We start from the raw sequence: 17,268 nt of genomic DNA, 5'->3' as shown, positions 1-17,268 counted from the left end.
GGGGGGGGGGGGGGGGCGTATAGTCTGCTGAGTGGACAAGAGGCATCGCGGGGATGCACAGAAACCGCTGTGTGTTGTGTGTGTGTGTGGGGCACACGGAGGCGGCGAAGTTGCGCGATATATACAAGAATGGCGCGTGCCGACGCGGCTCAATACATCACGCGCGTCCGATTCAGAGTACCGTCGGCCGCGAATGGTGGAGCGAACGAGCCAGCGGTAACGAGACGGCCGCGATGAGGGCCTGCGCGAGGCCTGTATACATTCAGGGATGCATCCTCGCATGACGCGAGAGCATCGCGGGCTCCATAGACAGCTCAAGAAGCGTTGCGCAAGCTTCAGCAAGGGGAATCGGAACTCTCGATCCCGTTCTCCCACAGGGCAGAGAGAGAGTATAGGAATAAAGGGAAAGGCGGGGAGGTTGACGAGACTGGAATGTCCAAACACAGAGGGAAAGTTGGGATAGTTATAGTAAGCATTCACGCAAGAGGTTACAACGCGAAATAAGAAAGAAAAACACTCCGCCAACTGAAGAGAAGAACACTCGCGCTGACTCGCACGTAACGTTTGTTTAGCGAGTGCTCGATAAATAAACATAACTCAAAGAAAGTAAATCAGTAAAAGTAACAGGAACAAAGAAAGAAAGCACGGTAGCAAACCAAATCTATCCGACGTGCCGCACTGGGGAAAGATAAAAAGTGAAGGAAGACAGAATACACCACCGCGACAAGCGCAGTGCAAAACAACGCTAAGTCGACGGTGCAGCGCGACTAGCCCAAAACCAGTACTTTGCCGAATTGTGCAAGCCGGACGCGATTTTATACAGTTACCACGTCCCGGCTCGCCAGGTTCACGGTCAGAAAGCAATCCAAGCACCCGCCGATTGTAGAACATGGATCAGCAGAAATCGGTCCTGTTCTAGCCGGTTCATGGGCAGGAGTTTCAAGCTGAATTCCAATTGTGTCACATAAGGCTAGATGTAGGCGACACCGCCCATGTCGAGTGTAAGAGAATTTTATTCGCACTCCTTTTTGAGAGAGTTAATGCACTGTGTGAGACCGACGACGAATAAATGTTTTGTATGTGTCAACTGCCACAAAATGCGTGACAATCCGGGACATCTTCTTTCTTCTTTTTGTGAACTTGCAGTTGATATTGGACAAGGTTATATGCGCCTACGCGATTCAAAGGGTACGACCACAACCAGCATCAAGAAAGAATGCGCGCGCGGAACCATCATGCGGTGTTAAACTTGCATCTATTACGCGTTTAAGAAAACAACAGGCGCTTTAATCTGAAGAAGTGCACTCTCACCCACATACGTGGAGGTGTCGATTTCTAGCACATGCCCGTGCAAATCTGTACAAGCAAGTATACCTCACATTCCGGGTCGCAACAGACCGGCTGAATATAATAAAATAATTTAATTGCCGCGACACTAGTCTAAGGTGCGATCTTGTACGCGTTCCAAAATAGAACGGAGGCGGTCCGTTCCACCGAGCCGCACACGATTGGTCAATTTGAACCGTGACTAACGCTATGACGTCATGCTGACGTGATATCTGCTGTCAATCAGTCCGCGTCGTCTGCTATCGGACGAACGCAACGGGACGTACCGCCTATTTCATGACGTAAAGAACAGACCACCTCCGTTCGATTTTGGAACGCGTACAAGATCGCACCCTATGATTCTGTTAGGCCCGCGGAAGTCAAATACCACAACCGTAGCGTTCGCCACGTCGGCTTTCACTGAGCGTCCACGTTGTCGTCGAACATACGGCGACTGCTTTGACGGTTGGATCGGCGCAAAAGACGTGAACGTGCAACCGGTGGGACCGCGAAGTGGGGGAGGGGCGTTGTCACTAAATCTGGCACCGCGTTATGCGCGTCGGCACGCGCGGTGAGCCACCACAGGGCACGGTCCGGAGGAGAGCGCGTCCGACGCGTCTCCGGACTGGCCGTGCCAGTAGCCACCACCAGCGGAGCCGCGGGCGAGGCCCCTCGTCGGCCTCGACTCGTGCAAAGGGCGCGAGGTGGACGCGGCGTCGCCTGCCAGAAACCCCCATGCAGATCCCGCAGCAAGCGAAAACGAGGAAGCGGCCAGCCAACGCAGCCAAGGCCGCTGGCGCGCGCACATGCGGCAAGCGAGTCGTGCGTGTCGAGCGTCTCGCGCGCACACACTCTGGCGAGTCGCGGCACAGCGGCGTCGTGTGCAGGCGCGCTTCTGTGTTGTCCAAGAGCCAACACAGCTGCTGCTGCTGCTGCGCCGGCTGCTACGACAATGTGCGCACGGACGGGACTATACAATACGAGGATGCAAGCACGGACGGCGCAGCAACGGAAAGGGAGCCGGTGGCGAAGTTCGCGAAAGCTCGAGGTCGCGGAGAAATAGGAGCGGCTGGACGTCTGAATTTGCCCCTGCAATTCTCTGTCTCTTTCAGACGCACGCAATCCTCCCGAGACAGCGCGTACATTATATCGCACTTTGGCTTTCAAACCCTTGGAAACTTTATCCGCGGGAACGATTACGCAATACATTCGTGCGAAATATGAGACGGATGTCTGTAGAAGCGTATGGAAGTCGTTTTGTTTTGCTGCCGGCTTTCGGCAATATTGACGCTAATTTTACATAGGCAGTTGAGCAGTGACGGACGGTGAAAAGCAACCGTGAAGTGTGCTTCGAAAACCACGAAACGACTTTAAAATCCGTGATGCCGCAAAAAACGCGGCGACCGACAACACGATACACTACATCTCGCTCTGGTTACGCGAACTGAAGCAGTTTTTGACCACGTCTAACACGAGGAAATGGTTACTTTGTACACCTGAACGGAGGTGCTACTTCTGCCAGCTAAGCAGTATATTGAAACAAAAAAGAAAATGCATTTTCGCGTTCATAACATACCCATAAGTAATGCGAACCAACTTACAAAACTATTATGAGCTTGAGCAGCCCTCAGGTCCCATAAGAATTACATACATTTCTACTTAAGATGACCGGGGTAAGGAGATCCGAGGAAGTCGTTTTCTTGTCACGAATGCATGTGCAATGAAAAGCGACCAATTAAAGGACAAATTAATAGTTTAATTTTATGCACAAATAAGGAAACAAGAACACATCTCCATCCTGCGCACTCATGTGTTAATTCAGTTTCTGACGTAACGTTGTGACGTTTCTTTTTTTGCACTTTGCGTCTTCTTGCCCTACATAAAAAGCTACCTATTAACGGTGAAGTGTTTGTGACCTCCCGGTAACCCTTTCTCGTTCGTCCTCGCCTTTAGAGCTACAGCAATTTTCTGCAGTAACTTCCCTCCACCTCCACCCCCAGCCTCCCCACCGTGAAAAAAAAAAAAGAAATTAAGAAAGCGCTTCTCCAATAGCAACGAAACCACACATATACGGTCGCAGCTCCGAAGTTTCCGAAAGCGTCGTGGCCCGAGCGGTCGAGCGGCGCACACGCCGTGTACTGAACGCACCTCGGTCCGTGATTCACCGGTGACTCGGACGTCGAAGAAGGCTGGCGGCGCGTATAAGACGAGACGACGCACCCGCGCGACTCAGCGCGATGCGACCCCATGAGCCACGGTGCGTATTGCTAACCACGTGCTTCCGCGGACGCGAACTGACATCGGACGCCTAGAAAAAGAGCGTCCCCTCCTCCCCCGTCACCCGCGAGTTCACTCTTGGTTCGATTATCCTCCGCCATTTCCGCCTCTCTGCTAAGTGAAGTGAGGGCCCCCCACTGCATTCGGAAACACGTTACGGGGGCCCGGGGGGGGAGGGGACAGGGGGGTAAGAGATGTCGATGATGATGTATATTGGCGTTCCTTTCGAAACGGGGCGACGGCGAAGAGTCACCTAGATTGCTTGAGCTAATAAAGTATTATATACACATGCATAACAGTGTACCATCTCGCACGCATCTCCTCGTTCTTTTCTCCCTTCATTAACACGTCTAGCCGCATATTGTACACTTATACCTATGCCTGCAGCGACTCCGGTTATACCCACCCTTTCCCTGCCTTCTTTTTCATCAATACTCGAAACGACTGTTGCGTGTCTCGATTGCTGACCCGTTAATGCTTGAGGACAACTGCCCCAGACACCCCCCTGGAAAAGCTGAGAGCTAAGCCGTAGCTGCATGGTTGGCACGGCAACTTTTGGAAACGAAACTAGCAGAGTGTCCGAACAGAGGACACAGTAACGGGAACAGATATACGCAGCCCTGCCACCCCTACCTGTCTTTCCTTTGACTTTCTCTCTCTTTCTCACGGCATAAAACCTACGGTATAAAACAGGTGAACCACCTGCAGTATGCACATAACTATACACCTTGTTCTGTTGAATAAAGCTCCGGCATTCCGTAAGTAAATATAACAGCGGCCAATTACGGGCACAGGAGCATTTCTAATCCGCAAGGCAGATGATACCATTGTGAGCCGTCGCTTCAGACGGGCCCATCTATACGTGAAAAAGCTGTTATATATCTATGATCATGACCGTTTTTCTAGTGCCGTGGAAAAATGCATGGTCGCGAGATGAACGTTTTGCCCCTTGGAAGTACGTGAGTAGTTTCGCCCTCTGCGTTGGGTTGAAGTCTGTATGACATATTTCTAAAACATTTTGCGCACATTATGCCTTTTAAATATTTAACGAGAAACGGTTATTCGAGCTTCACACCAACACAGCGCGGAGGCTATGCTTTAGAGACTGCAGGCCTGAGGGCACACGCTATACAAGTCTTCTTTGGAGGAGTGGCATGCAGCTACCGCGAACGGAACTCAACACCGCCTGTGCGCCAAGGTCGGCAGCATACGAGATCTGTATGCCGCGTTATCGCTTATAAACGCGTTTTCGCATATTGTGTGCTCCTCCTGATACTCTGAAGTCCCCGGGGTATAACACTATAATATTGGGAGCTGATACCGCCTGTACACGAAAACTACGGAAATACGCAATAACACAGCGAAATCGACGACGCCTCGGTGACGCGATTGGCGACATGGTACAGGGCATCGCGAAAGAAGTTAAGCGCAATCGAAACTTCAAAATCGGGTTACGTAATACATCGGGAGCACGAAGGCGACAAGTGGGAGCTCGCAACTATGCCCATTCAAAAAAGCGCGCTTGCTTGCAGAATGACACTAACCCCCGTATTCAGGAATGCATCTTAACTTGAAGCCCATGCTTGACTTGATTTAAACGACGCCTGTCGTCAACGCACCACAATAAACGCAATGAGCGTCTTCGGCGGGTTCGCAGCAGGCGTCATTTATATCAAGTCAAGCATGAGCTTCAAGTCGAGATACATTCTTTGAAAACAGTAGTAAGTCGCGACTGCGCTACGTTAATTACGTCGCCGTCGTGAAGTGCCTGAAGCACGAGACGATCGACGAGCCAAGAGATGCGTTACGAAGTACGATCCAGTTTGTTTAGCCAGCCAACATCTTGACTCGGCTGTAAACGGCTCGTTTCTGCGCGCAGGTGTCGCACGCGCGTCGGATTACGCGCGAAGACGTTTGGCCACTGCCGCGTCGAGCGAGATATTAGAGAGCTTTAGTTTAGGGGACGCAAGCGGCTTGCGTACGCAACTAGGTGCGACGGTACTGCGCATGCGCAGACCCTGACGCAGAGGTCTGCGCATGCGCGGTACCGTCGCCCCTAGTTCTTGCGTACGCAAGCCGCTTGCGTCCCCTAAACTAAAGCTCTCTATTGAAAAAAAAAAAAAATGAGAAAAACACGCACCACCGCGTGGGACAGTGCGCAGTCAAGATGAAGCGATGCCCCAGACTCGGCTCACAGTACGCCGATACACACACACGTAAAGTTGTCATGCAGAGCAAGGACAATGTTGCACAGAAAATGCGTAAGCATGTGCGGGATACTACGTCATCTAGCACATGAGAACATTCGTGAAAAAAAAAAATCAAGGCGACAGCGGAGACACGGCTTCAGAGCTGGTGGAAAAAAAAAAAGAGAAAGAAGAAAAGTAAACGCCGGCAGGTGGTTGAGGCTGGTCAAGTTGAGGTTAAATGTATAACCGTATTTTGTTTCGCTAACGTAAGTCGCAGCCTGCATCACAAGTTTGCGTACCGCGAGATCCGAGAAAAAGCGCTGACCATTTCAGCAACTTGAGCAGGCAAACACAGCCTGGTATTGGGCTTTCCTGCCACGGGATAGCGTCGCACAGTTTCACTAGATGTGGACACAAAATGCTCGGACATCAAATGTGCCTTTTTTTTCTCTCTCACATTCCGCGGTCCGTAATCTTTCGACGCTCACTGCAATTCCAACTGACGCCGTTAGAGCGAATGTAAAAACGTACCTGGCCAAATTGAAATCGAGATTCCCGAAGGTGTTTGTATAGCGAACAGCACGCGAGCTGGTCGCACTTTTAAGCGACTCCATCGTTCAGCACGGATTACAATGTTTCACTCGGACAACTGCGCCACGCAAGCTAAAGAAAGTGCCATATTGCTCTAATCGCTCGTTTCAGTTCACACCTCGCTACTTCTCTCGTCGATAACGCGGGTGGCGGAGAATGCGGCTGACCTCCACAAATATCGAACGCGAGCGACAGCGTGAACAAGAGGTCTCGAGCGTCTACGGTTCGTTAAATATCATTCACATTTTTTTTAGTGCGCTATTTTTTTTATTCTATTCGTTTCAACGTTTGTATACCAGCGTGCACTACGAATCGTTTGTCATAACGAAACGAGCAGACACTACATAACGATAGCCGCGCGGTACACCCTGTCCGCCCGCGCCTCTCGAAATTGGTCAGCCTGTGCACCGGGGAACAGATGAAGCGATACTTGACAATAGCTGCTGGGTTCCAGGACCACGCGTAAGCCACAACATGGGTAAGGGTCATTCCCGGAGTTACACTGCTGCCAGGAAATTTGCACAGCTTCCGAATCGCTTTTTTTTTTTCTCCGCCTGGAGTTGTTTCTAACTCGCGTCGAAGTACGCAAAACGATACCGCATTGCTCACCTATCTCGAATGCGGTGAAGATGTACTGCTTATTACCTTGGTACAGATGTGAGTGCCCTAGAAATGTGCTCGTCTAGTTATGCACTGCAATGGCTGTCAGGACGAACAGAAACTTTTTTTAACACCACAGCCAACATTTAGCACCTGATTAACATACGACGGAACCCATACAGATGAATTCAGACGAAATCGATCGGTACTTTGAAAGAAAAAAAGAAAAAACAGGCTTCCTAAACACGAAGCGACCAGTTTAGCCTTGTCCTTAAGTAACTGCTAGATTAAGATGATGGCTACGTTACGCGTGAGCGCATTTCGTTTGCTTGCTTTACAAACGCGTTTTCTCCTCAGTAAAGCTGAAGCAGGCAAGTGTTTTACCGAAATTTTGGGTCCCTTTCACAAACGTTACCGAATCAGCTACAACGAAACCAGCAGCCAGGTGTCATAAAATGCGCTTTTTCCTCGATCAACGGCCCAGCACCCTAGCGGCACCATCAGAAAACGTCGTGGGCATTCGAACGTAAAGCAGCTACTACAACTGCAAGAAAAAAAAAAAAAACGACCGTTTCACCGAAACTCACCGACTTAATCTGGCTTGCAATCGGAACGCAACCGTTCTTTTCCCCGTGGCGAGGATTTACCGCACCAGTAACTGTTAACCGCAAAACCTGCAATCTAGGGGGACAAAAAAGAAAACGAAAAGAAAAAGACAGAAGAAGAAGAATTCTGGGAACGAAGCGCGACTCATGTGCAGCGCCGGCCAAACTCCATGGAAGCCGTGTCTCCGCGCGCGTCTCGAGCGCGCCGACACGCGCCAGCGCGCGCGCCGTAGGAGCGGCGGCGCGTCGCGCCTCACCGCGCCTCGGCGCACGCAAGCCGAAGACAGCAAGAACCGCGCCGACTGCGCGCGGGCAATAAACGTCCAATTAGGAGGGAACGGGAATCACCCCCGCCTCGCAAGGACAACAGATGACGCTCGCGAACGACAACTGCAATCCGTCAGCGCTGGAACGCTCTCCTCGCGCGCAACAAGGCGGGCTTGCCAATGCAAATGAGGCTGCCGACCGTGCCTCCGTAGCAAATCAGCCTTGTCTTCAATTTATTTTGTATTCTTTATTTTTTTCGAGGAGGCCATCGCGAGAAGCGGATTTTAGGAACGCACAAGGCGGCCGGAGTCAGGGTCGACAGAATACGGGAGTGTCGTCCTCTGTACGTACGGCTCCGCGGATGAACTTGAGTAAAGGAAAACACGGCCTCGCATTCGTTGAGGTCTTGCTGTCTTAGGCGAGTTTCGAGGAGGCAACGAAACGACGTGCGAGGCCCAGCAACAGAGTGAAACACGCTCGCTTGCATCGAAATGAGACGCCCGGCTTTGCGCCGTCAAAAATACTATGCGCCGCCATCCTCCAGAGGCGACCGTCTGAACTGAGAATCGCGAGGAGGTGCCAGTGTAACAAATAGGTAGGCGCAAGGAAAGCATTAAGCGGCAGAAGATGGTTAAAAATTCTCATTTGATCGGAACATAAATCTACATACAGGTTTAACAACACTACGGGTCATGCTACAATTTTTTACAACACAGGACTCGTCTCCAGGCTTCCTTTTTTTTGAAATATATTGCTGCGGTGGTGACGAACATCTCCGCACCACTGTTCTTGTGATCATCTTTTTCCTCAAGCCACCTTCAACTGCCGCTTTTCCCCCTTAACAGGCATAGTGTAGAGCTTTACAGAACGGTGAAGATCGGGTCGAAGTGTGATACCTTTTCCCCAGCAAGTTTACGCTTTCTCTACAGGTTTAACACCACGTGTTCTCAGAAATTAAAAAAAAATAAATGAATGATCGTAACCGAAACCTGCACGTTAAGCCCCGCCGCAAGAGAGCTTCGCCACGTCACTCCTAAAACTGCTCTCTCCGCAGCCGCGCCAACGGACGTGGGTCAAGAGCGAGTGCTTCGTTACAAAACCACACAGAAAAAACAAGTAAAATAATAAAAAAGGGGTCAAGGGGACACTTAGTCGATTCGTCGCAATGCCAACCCGGGGAATGTTAAGTACGGCGCAAACCGAAACAAAAAGAGGAGGGAAAAAAAATACAAGGAAAAGGTAAGCAGCGCGGTTTCCTAGGGCGTTTTGCAACTTCCCCCTTTGCGCTGTGCCAAGGTCCAACGGAGAGCACATGCTTACGCTGTTGGCGCGAAAGCACCTGAAAACCGAACGCGGGACCCCGAAGCAGCACGCGAGGCACTACTCATTCATTTCTCGCGAAAGCTCGTTAAAACCCGCTCCGCTTCGGCGTGCCCGACGCTTAATCTGACAAATCAAGGCGGGCGGTCTAGACGGGAGAGCAAAGAGCAGGCAAGAGCTAACACATACGAGTACGGGACAAGTAGAGGCGCGCCTGCAATGTACAAGGAAACAGTCCAATGGAGGAGTGTCTTATCTATGAGCATGGGCGAATTACATGTATCGTCCGGGGAAAAAGGACAATCGACCCTCGATAACGCGACCTCGCGGTGACGGAAAATACAGACGAAGGTACGGGGGCACCGTAGGGCGTCAAATGAGTGTTTGATTGCGCAACGGCGCTGACCTGGATCCAACTCGAGCATTCTCAGATGGGGAAGGAAGTTCCCATGGCGCCTACAATTAGAAATGCCTAAATACGAACGTGCCTCGGCCTGGACTACTCCGGCGCATCCAAAGGCAACCAAGAGGTGGCTGTCAGACCAGGTAAAATAATGCAAATAGAAAGTTAACTCGTTGTTAAAGCACCACGTTTTTTCCATTGCAAGCTATGCGCCGGTCTGGTCACCTTCAGTTAAAAAAAAGAAAAGAGGCCGGGGGGAGGGGGGGGGGGGGATTCCGACCACCTGGGGGCGCGTTATAGATCTGGTAAGATTTCCACATAATACTCATCTTGCGTATCGGGAAACACGTCCACGATCTAGACAGGAGCTGATAAGAAGCCTGTAGTCTAGGCGCCAGTAGACACATCACAAAAATGTCTACGACAGCACATGTAGACTATAATACCGAAAGAAAAAAAGAGATTATGGACCTCGTATAGACTGGCACCCGCACCCTAATCTAAGTGCATGGGCAGCGAAAGCGACCATTCACAAACGCACGCGAAGCAAGCGCACCATTTCGACACAACGAGCAAATCTTGTTACTGGGCCACGCTTTTCTTCTTTTTGCATTTCAAAGCAGAAGCGCGCTTCGGCAGGGACACTCACGTGAGGCCGCAGTCCGCCTTCACAGCCGGCTGCTCGCACCGCATCCACGGGTCACGGACTCACGACAACGCAGCAGCGACACAACAACAGCGGGGCACTCGCACTCGTGGAGGCCGCGACGATAGTATTCCACTCGGACGCAGGGCGCAGTTGACGAGAACGGTGAGGAAGAAGACGTCGAAGACACAACAGCAGAGCTCGTCACCATCGCGGACACGACACAACCGAGAGAGCGGAGGGAAAGAAAAAAAACGATAAACAAAAAAAAAATATGTGGAGATGAAGTAATCAACGCCCCTTTTCTTTGGTTTTTTCCCCGAATGACACAGCACCCCGGTGGAAACGTTCACCAGTAGTCGGGCGAGGACACGCCAAAAGTATCCACACCGAAAAAAAAAAAAAAAAGTTATCCTCCTCTACTTTACGCCACAAGTGGCACGGGCATCTGGGCTCACGTGCCGGCTCTCCCACACGACATCGGAGAATGAGGCACTATTATCTACTCGCGCACCGAATAAAATAAAAAAAGGGGGGAAGCAGGCGGTGGGAGAGTGTACCGATAAAGACTCCTCGGCGCGTATATCTCGATGAAGTGAAACGGCAAGGTCGGTTAAGCGCCGAACGGACTACACAGCACACGACGGCGACCCCGCGCCTCTCCGAAACGTGCAACACACGCACGAGGGAGCCACACACAGCCACACACGATCAGCGCGCTTCGGATGCGAAGCACCGACTGCAGCCTGCAACGATCGGCCGCTGGCTCGTCGCCGGCAGCAGCCGGGCCCGGCGAGGATCGGCGAGGCCAGCGCCCCTAGCAAAAACAAAGAGGAGGCAAGGGACGAGTAGAGAGAGTACAGAGAAGAGCGGGCCGAGGGAGAGAGGGAGAGCGTGCCGTTAGCTGGAGAGACGAGACGCTGTCGCCCGCAGCGCCACCCCGGCCCACGAGCCGCGGTGGAATCCGCTCGGGCTCGAACGCGCGGACTCCGCGTCGCGGAAGTGACGTCACTTGCGGGAGGTGGACCCCGCCGGCTGGTGGCATTTGGTCCCGGGAGGTCTTTTCGATTTGCGACAGTCAACGTGGAATAACTCTGGCGCCCTTTTTGTTTTTACTGTTTTTATTTGCGCGCACTATAATCAGCGCCTCCATACAATGCACTTCGGGTGGGCAAGATTGGGCACATTAGGGTGAAGTCAAACTAACCGGAAATTACAGCGTGTGCTCTCAACCCGCCGGAAGTGATGACGTCACCCAGAAACGGTGGGACCCGGAGTTCAGCTGCGTATACGGTCCCGGGATGTCCTTTGGCTCAAACAGCGCTGGCGCAACAGAACTTTTGTTTATTATCGTTTCTGATGTCCTTTCCAGTTTCACGAAGCATATGGTGCAGTGCTCCATATCGAGCAGACGTCAGGATCAGCCATAGTACGCCTGTTACGCCATAGTACGTACGGTTTACTCAACGCGCTAAAGAGGCTTTAGGCAGGCTGTGGGTTTGTGTGTGAGAGAGGGGGGTGGCGTGAAGAGTGATTTGAGGGGGCAATTCGCCCCCCCCCCCCCTTATAGTGGAAATTTCAATCCCGCATCACATACTATTACACTCAGTCAAAGCGTATGCATTAAACAATCTGATCCATAAGTTCTACGAACGCTAAGTACAATTATAGTACAATGCCTGCCAGTCAGCGTGCACGTGCCACATTAGTAGTTTCAAGAAGCCCAGTACTATGGCTACCTTTCAATAATTGCTGATTTAGAGTAGCCCCCTTGAATGAGCTAATCGCACTGCGTGTACTGAAATAACTGCCACTTTCTCCCGTGTTCACTGCACTTGTAAAGAAGAGTGCGTTATTCGGTATTAGATACGATACCATATTGCAAGCCAACACTTTTTCTGAATATTCATGCTCGATTCAATATTTCTTAGTACGTAAACCACTGCATGAAACATATTCCAGAGCACACGTGTGAAGGAAGGGGCAATTCACAGACCTCCGCTCTTGCGAAACATCGACGAGCCAGTCTGGCTAACAAGTGGCCCAAGGGGGACGTAGCTCGCAAGAGACGCAGTGGAGAGTGATCATCCAGGCGGCAAATTGCGATCGCGGAATGAAGACGAAGGCGCGAACAGCGAAGAAGGTCACGCTTCAAATCACTTTTGTGCGAACTCTCCTAGACCAGCTCAACGTCCAAATTCGTGAGGCGACTCCTGTTTGTTGCAAGGCCAATTTCATTAGAGTTCAGTTCATTAATATTTTCCATAAAAGTGCCAAAGCACTATCTTACCGCACGTTAAAGGCTATCTTCAATTATTACTGTTTGCACATAACGATCAAGACAGTTACTGCCAATGATGCTTCCCAAAATGAAGAAAAGTGTGGAATTGAAATATTTTCTGTTCTAGATTGGTCGTCTTCTCGTCGTCTCCCAGACTTCGTGCCGAACTTAGTAGCATAAATTTTTAGCTTTAATTCTAGCCTCCCATTAACTAAGTACATCAGCACATTCCACAGGGGACGCACGACAGATTCTGTGTCTCTGTGCTCCTACATCAATGCTTCCGATGACTTCCCTGTTTTGCGAGCTTTCAAATCGATAGTGCCCCCTCATTTAGCTTTGAGTGCATTGCTTATAGGGTAGCCGGGTACAAGGGCCTATTTCTGAACTAAATGGCAGATTCGTTGGCGAAAGCGTCCCTGAATGACCCGGTCATTCAAATGCAACGGGCGTCAGCTTTCATCACGGGGGCTAGATTTGGGAGACGAATGACGCTGCGTGAATTTCACGCCCCTTCTTTAACAAACTCCTCGGGTTTTCAACGTTTGTCGCGTTATTCGAATGGCAAACTGTCAAACGAGGGCACTTCCAAGTCGCAGTCACTATACTTCGCTAACGAATTCCATTTCGACATTTTTACCTGAACAGAGCTGGTCTGGTTCCCTCACCGAACTGTCACTCTTGCGGGGAACATGAAACACTAGATCAGTTTTTCACTGACCGTGAACGATGTTCTGAATTGCAAAGAACTTTAGAAACACTGTTCCACCTTCTTAGATTAACCTTAAATGTTAAACCTTTACTATCTTTGGGGGCCTCAACCTTTGGGCACAGCGACAGGAAGGTTGGCATTGCCATCCAGGATTTTACTGCAGAGTGAGAAAGATGTCGACTATATGAATTGAGACCTTAAAGTTTCATTATACTTGTACAAAACAGATCAGATTAGACGTATTTTTGTTTGCATTTATTCCTGCATTCTATTAATATCATAAGCTAGAATACATACCTATTCACATACTTTGTTGACATTATTTTGTAATTCATTTTCCTTATTATTACATTGAACTACCCGGTCCTCGGCCAATACCTCACAGTGGGCATGGATGTACCACCAACATGTAGGCTTCACATCTACGTCTACACGATGGCATTGAAAAGAGCATCGTGTATCGCACGAGGAGGCGGGCAAACAAACGCAAATCGGGACTGCCGGCGCCAGAGTTGCTTGCATGAAATGCTTAGCATCTAAAGAGCGCTCTGTGAAGGCTTTTCGTAGTCTAGAAGAACAGTCTCCACAGAGAAGTTTAACATTGCGGGGGCACCAAAGAGCAATGCTATATCAAGTTAGACTGGTAAAGTACGCTATAACGATTAACGTCGAGCGCCTTTATAACGAAGCGTTTGGGGCCGCCAAAATCATTCGTTATATAGGTCATTTCGTTGTAAAGGTAACGCACTGCACAGCTCCCAACAGAACCGGCACAAAATTACTCCTTCGTCATGCAGGTCATTTCGTTGTAAAGGTTACGCATTGCACAGCTCACAACAGAACCGGCACAAAATTACTCCTTCGTTATGCAGGTAATTTCGTTGTAAAGGTAATGCACAGCTCCCAACAGAGCCGGCACAAAATTACTCCTTCGTTATGCAGGTAATTTCGTTGTAAAGGTAACGCACTGCACAGCTCACAACAGAACCGGCACAAAATTACTCCGTTATGCAGGTCATTTCGTTGTAAAGGTAACGCACTGCACAGCTCCCAACAGAACCAGCACAAAATTACTCCTTCGTTATGCAGGTAATTTCGTTGTAAAGGTAACGCACTGCACAGCTCACAACAGAACCGGCACAAAATAACTTTTTCGTTATGCTGGTCATTTCGTGGTAAAGGTAAAGCAGTGCACAGCTCACAACAGAACCGGCACAACATTACTCCTTCGTTATGCAGGTCATTTCGTTGTAAAGGTAACGCACTGCACAGCTCCCAACAGAACCGGCACAAAATTACTCCTTCGTTATGCAGGTAATTTCGTTGTAAAGGTAACGCACTGCACAGCTCCCAACAGAACCGGCACAAAATTACTCCTTCGTTATGCAGGTCATTTCGTTGTAAAGGTAACGCACTGCACAGCTCCCAACAGAACCAGCACAAAATTACTCCTTCGTTATGCAGGTAATTTCGTTGTAAAGGTAACGCACTGCACAGTTCACAACAGAACCGGCACAAAATTACTCCTTCGTTATGCAGGTCATTTCGTTGTAAAGATAACGCACTGCACAGCGCACAACAGAACCGGCACAAAATAACTACTTCGTTATGCTGGTCATTTCGTGGTAAAGGTAAAGCAGTGCACAGCTCCCAACAGAACCGGCACAATATTACTCCTTCGTTATGCAGGTCATGTCGTTGTAAAGGTAACGCACTGCACAGCTCACAACAGAACCGGCACAACATTACTCCTTCGTTATGCAGGTCATTTCGTTGTAAAGGTAACCCACTGCACAGCTCCCAACAGAACCAGCACAAAATTACTCCTTCGTTATGCAGGTAATTTCGTTGTAAAGGTAACGCACTGCTCAGCTCACAACAGAACCGGCACAAAATTACTCCTCCGTTATGCAGGTCATTTCGTTGTAAAGGTAACGCACTGCACAGCTCCCAACAGAACCGGCACAAAATTACTCCTTCGTTATACAGGTCATTTCGTTGTAAAGGCGCTCGACTGCATATGACGGAAAAAGATTGACGACTATAATTCCCTTCTCCACTCCGGCCGTGGTGCCGTGGGAAAGCGCCGACAGGACTGACTGCACATGCGCTCTGAACGTGGCGAAATCGGTCGCCGCCCTGTCGTTATCGCCGCCGCGGTTTGATGCGGAAAATTACCGGCACAACGAAATTTATTAAATTCCGGGGTTTGACGTACCCAAACGACAATCTGATTACCAGGCACGTAGAAACGGGGGACTATCCCGATTAATTTGAACTAAGGTTCGTTGGGGCGCACTCACATGTATTTTTTTTTTTTTCGTGCACTTCCCCCCCATATAAATGCTGCCACCGCGGCGGGAAGCGAAACCATGACCTCGAGCTCAGCAGCGCGCCGTCATATATATATATAGCGAATAGGCGCTCCCACGGCGTATAATCACGGACGACTACCACGGGCTTCATTTGTATGTTTTTCGCTAATGCACACATACTGCATTGAAAAAAACCAAGCAACACGTTTAAATGATACCGCGCCAGCCGACACCGATTTGGTAATTCTGGTGCTTTCGCTTCGTGTTGACGAAGCAGGGGAGCTCTGCTGTAACACTGCGCGACTCGGGACGGACCCAATCAAAGAATACTCCCCCCCCCCCCCCTCCTCCGCCCACCCTAAGACCAAATTTATGTCCTCGGTGGAGGCCCGCGTATTGCTTCACGCCAGGCCATACATACACGGAGCGATTGAATACCGTGTTTCCATGTTTCGAAACTCCCACTAGCTACTGCGACACGCGCCAAAAGAAGCGAGATACGGCTTAACCTAAGAACGTCGCAGCACTTCCCGAGAAACGCCGGCGGACTCATTAGGGAACTAAATCAAATAAAGATAGTTCCGGCCACCTGGCGGAATTCAATATAAGCGAACCCAATATGTCGATGGCATCAGGGCCACGAAAACTTTTTAGAAAGTTCTCCAAAAAAAAAAAGAAAGAAAGACGAGTACATAGAAGCAATCGAGCGTTTTCGCAATGCCGCGAACGGCGGGCAGCTTTAATGCAATATAACAGCTGCGTCCACTCTCCGGCAAATGCGGGAGCGTTTTATTACAGCGAAATATTAAATCCCCCAAGGAACACTTCACGAAATCACATTAAGAAGCCAGGTCGGCCCGGCCAGATGGGAGTGCGTCCGGGAACGCTCCTGAAAGCAAGACCGAAGCACACCAATCTATAGCCAAGCTATAACTTGGTATCAGTGGGGTACAGAAAAAAGAAACATCGCTCGAGAGGAAGAGAGAGGGGAAAGAAATAAAGGGCAATTTCCATTACACCCTGGAAGTAACATCTTTATAGGAGGCTTTTATGACTTTGGCCGTGTCGCTGCTACCAGCGTGAGCCAAGATTGATACTACCGCAGACATTTCCTTCCGCTCCAACTTACTCATCGTCTTCGATTGCCTAAAACACACGAGAGCTTACGACCGCTTTTAATACGATAGCGTCTCCAGATTGGATGCGCACAGAGGCACCGCTGTATGCGTAATCATTCCGCAAGCACCGAGGGAAAAGCTAGGTCAGAATAGGCAGTTTGCACCTGACGTCACGGACGCGGCATCTCAGCGCGTTATTAAACAATGGCGGACACGATGACGTGAGCGCAAAATATCACCACGCGCGCACCGTTTTGCGTGCTGACACCCACCGTTGTACACTGGTTTATCACCGTCATCAATTTGCTTCTGCAGGTTCAAGACGTGCGCGTCGTGCTGTTAGCGTTTCTTGGTTCCGAGGCCTCTCAACATGCGAATGCCTCAAGATGGCGGCAACGATGACGTCAGTGCAATCTATCTATACAGCATATACGTACACGCGCGTGAATATCGGATAGGCTAACAGACCTGCGTTGCTGCGTGGCTCGAGTGGACAAATAATGCGCGCGGGGCGGTTGAATAGCGTTCTATCAGCGCCACTGCTCGGCGGTGTTCAAATTCCCACTGGTACTCGCTTGGTGTAATTTCAACGCTGCACACAAGTAAGCGGTAGATGTG

The 17,268-nt window shown here is 50.1% G+C and overlaps 1 protein-coding gene across 12 annotated transcripts in view; it reads right to left on the bottom strand.

Moving 5' to 3' along the window:
• Positions 1–17,268, bottom strand: part of LOC126543780 (CUGBP Elav-like family member 1-A) — a 575,682-nt gene that overhangs the window by 265,167 nt on the left and 293,247 nt on the right. For 2 of the 12 annotated variants that reach the window (XM_055062360.2, XM_055062362.2), the window contains exon 1: positions 10,228–11,283. The exons of 4 other annotated variants lie outside the window; for them this stretch is intronic. In XM_055062360.2, coding sequence (XP_054918335.2) covers positions 10,228–10,271 — 44 coding nt within the window. In that variant the 5' untranslated portion in view covers positions 10,272–11,283. Of the gene's footprint in view, positions 1–10,227; positions 11,284–17,268 lie in introns of those variants that run through there. 6 more of the 12 variants (XM_050190902.3, XM_055062359.2, XM_055062361.2 and 3 more) reach the window with 4 other exon arrangements.

This window comes from Dermacentor andersoni, chromosome 10, assembly GCF_023375885.2.
Source record: "Dermacentor andersoni chromosome 10, qqDerAnde1_hic_scaffold, whole genome shotgun sequence".
NCBI classification, from domain to species: Eukaryota; Metazoa; Arthropoda; class Arachnida; order Ixodida; family Ixodidae; genus Dermacentor; species Dermacentor andersoni.
This window is presented reverse-complemented; position numbering and strand designations above follow the sequence as displayed.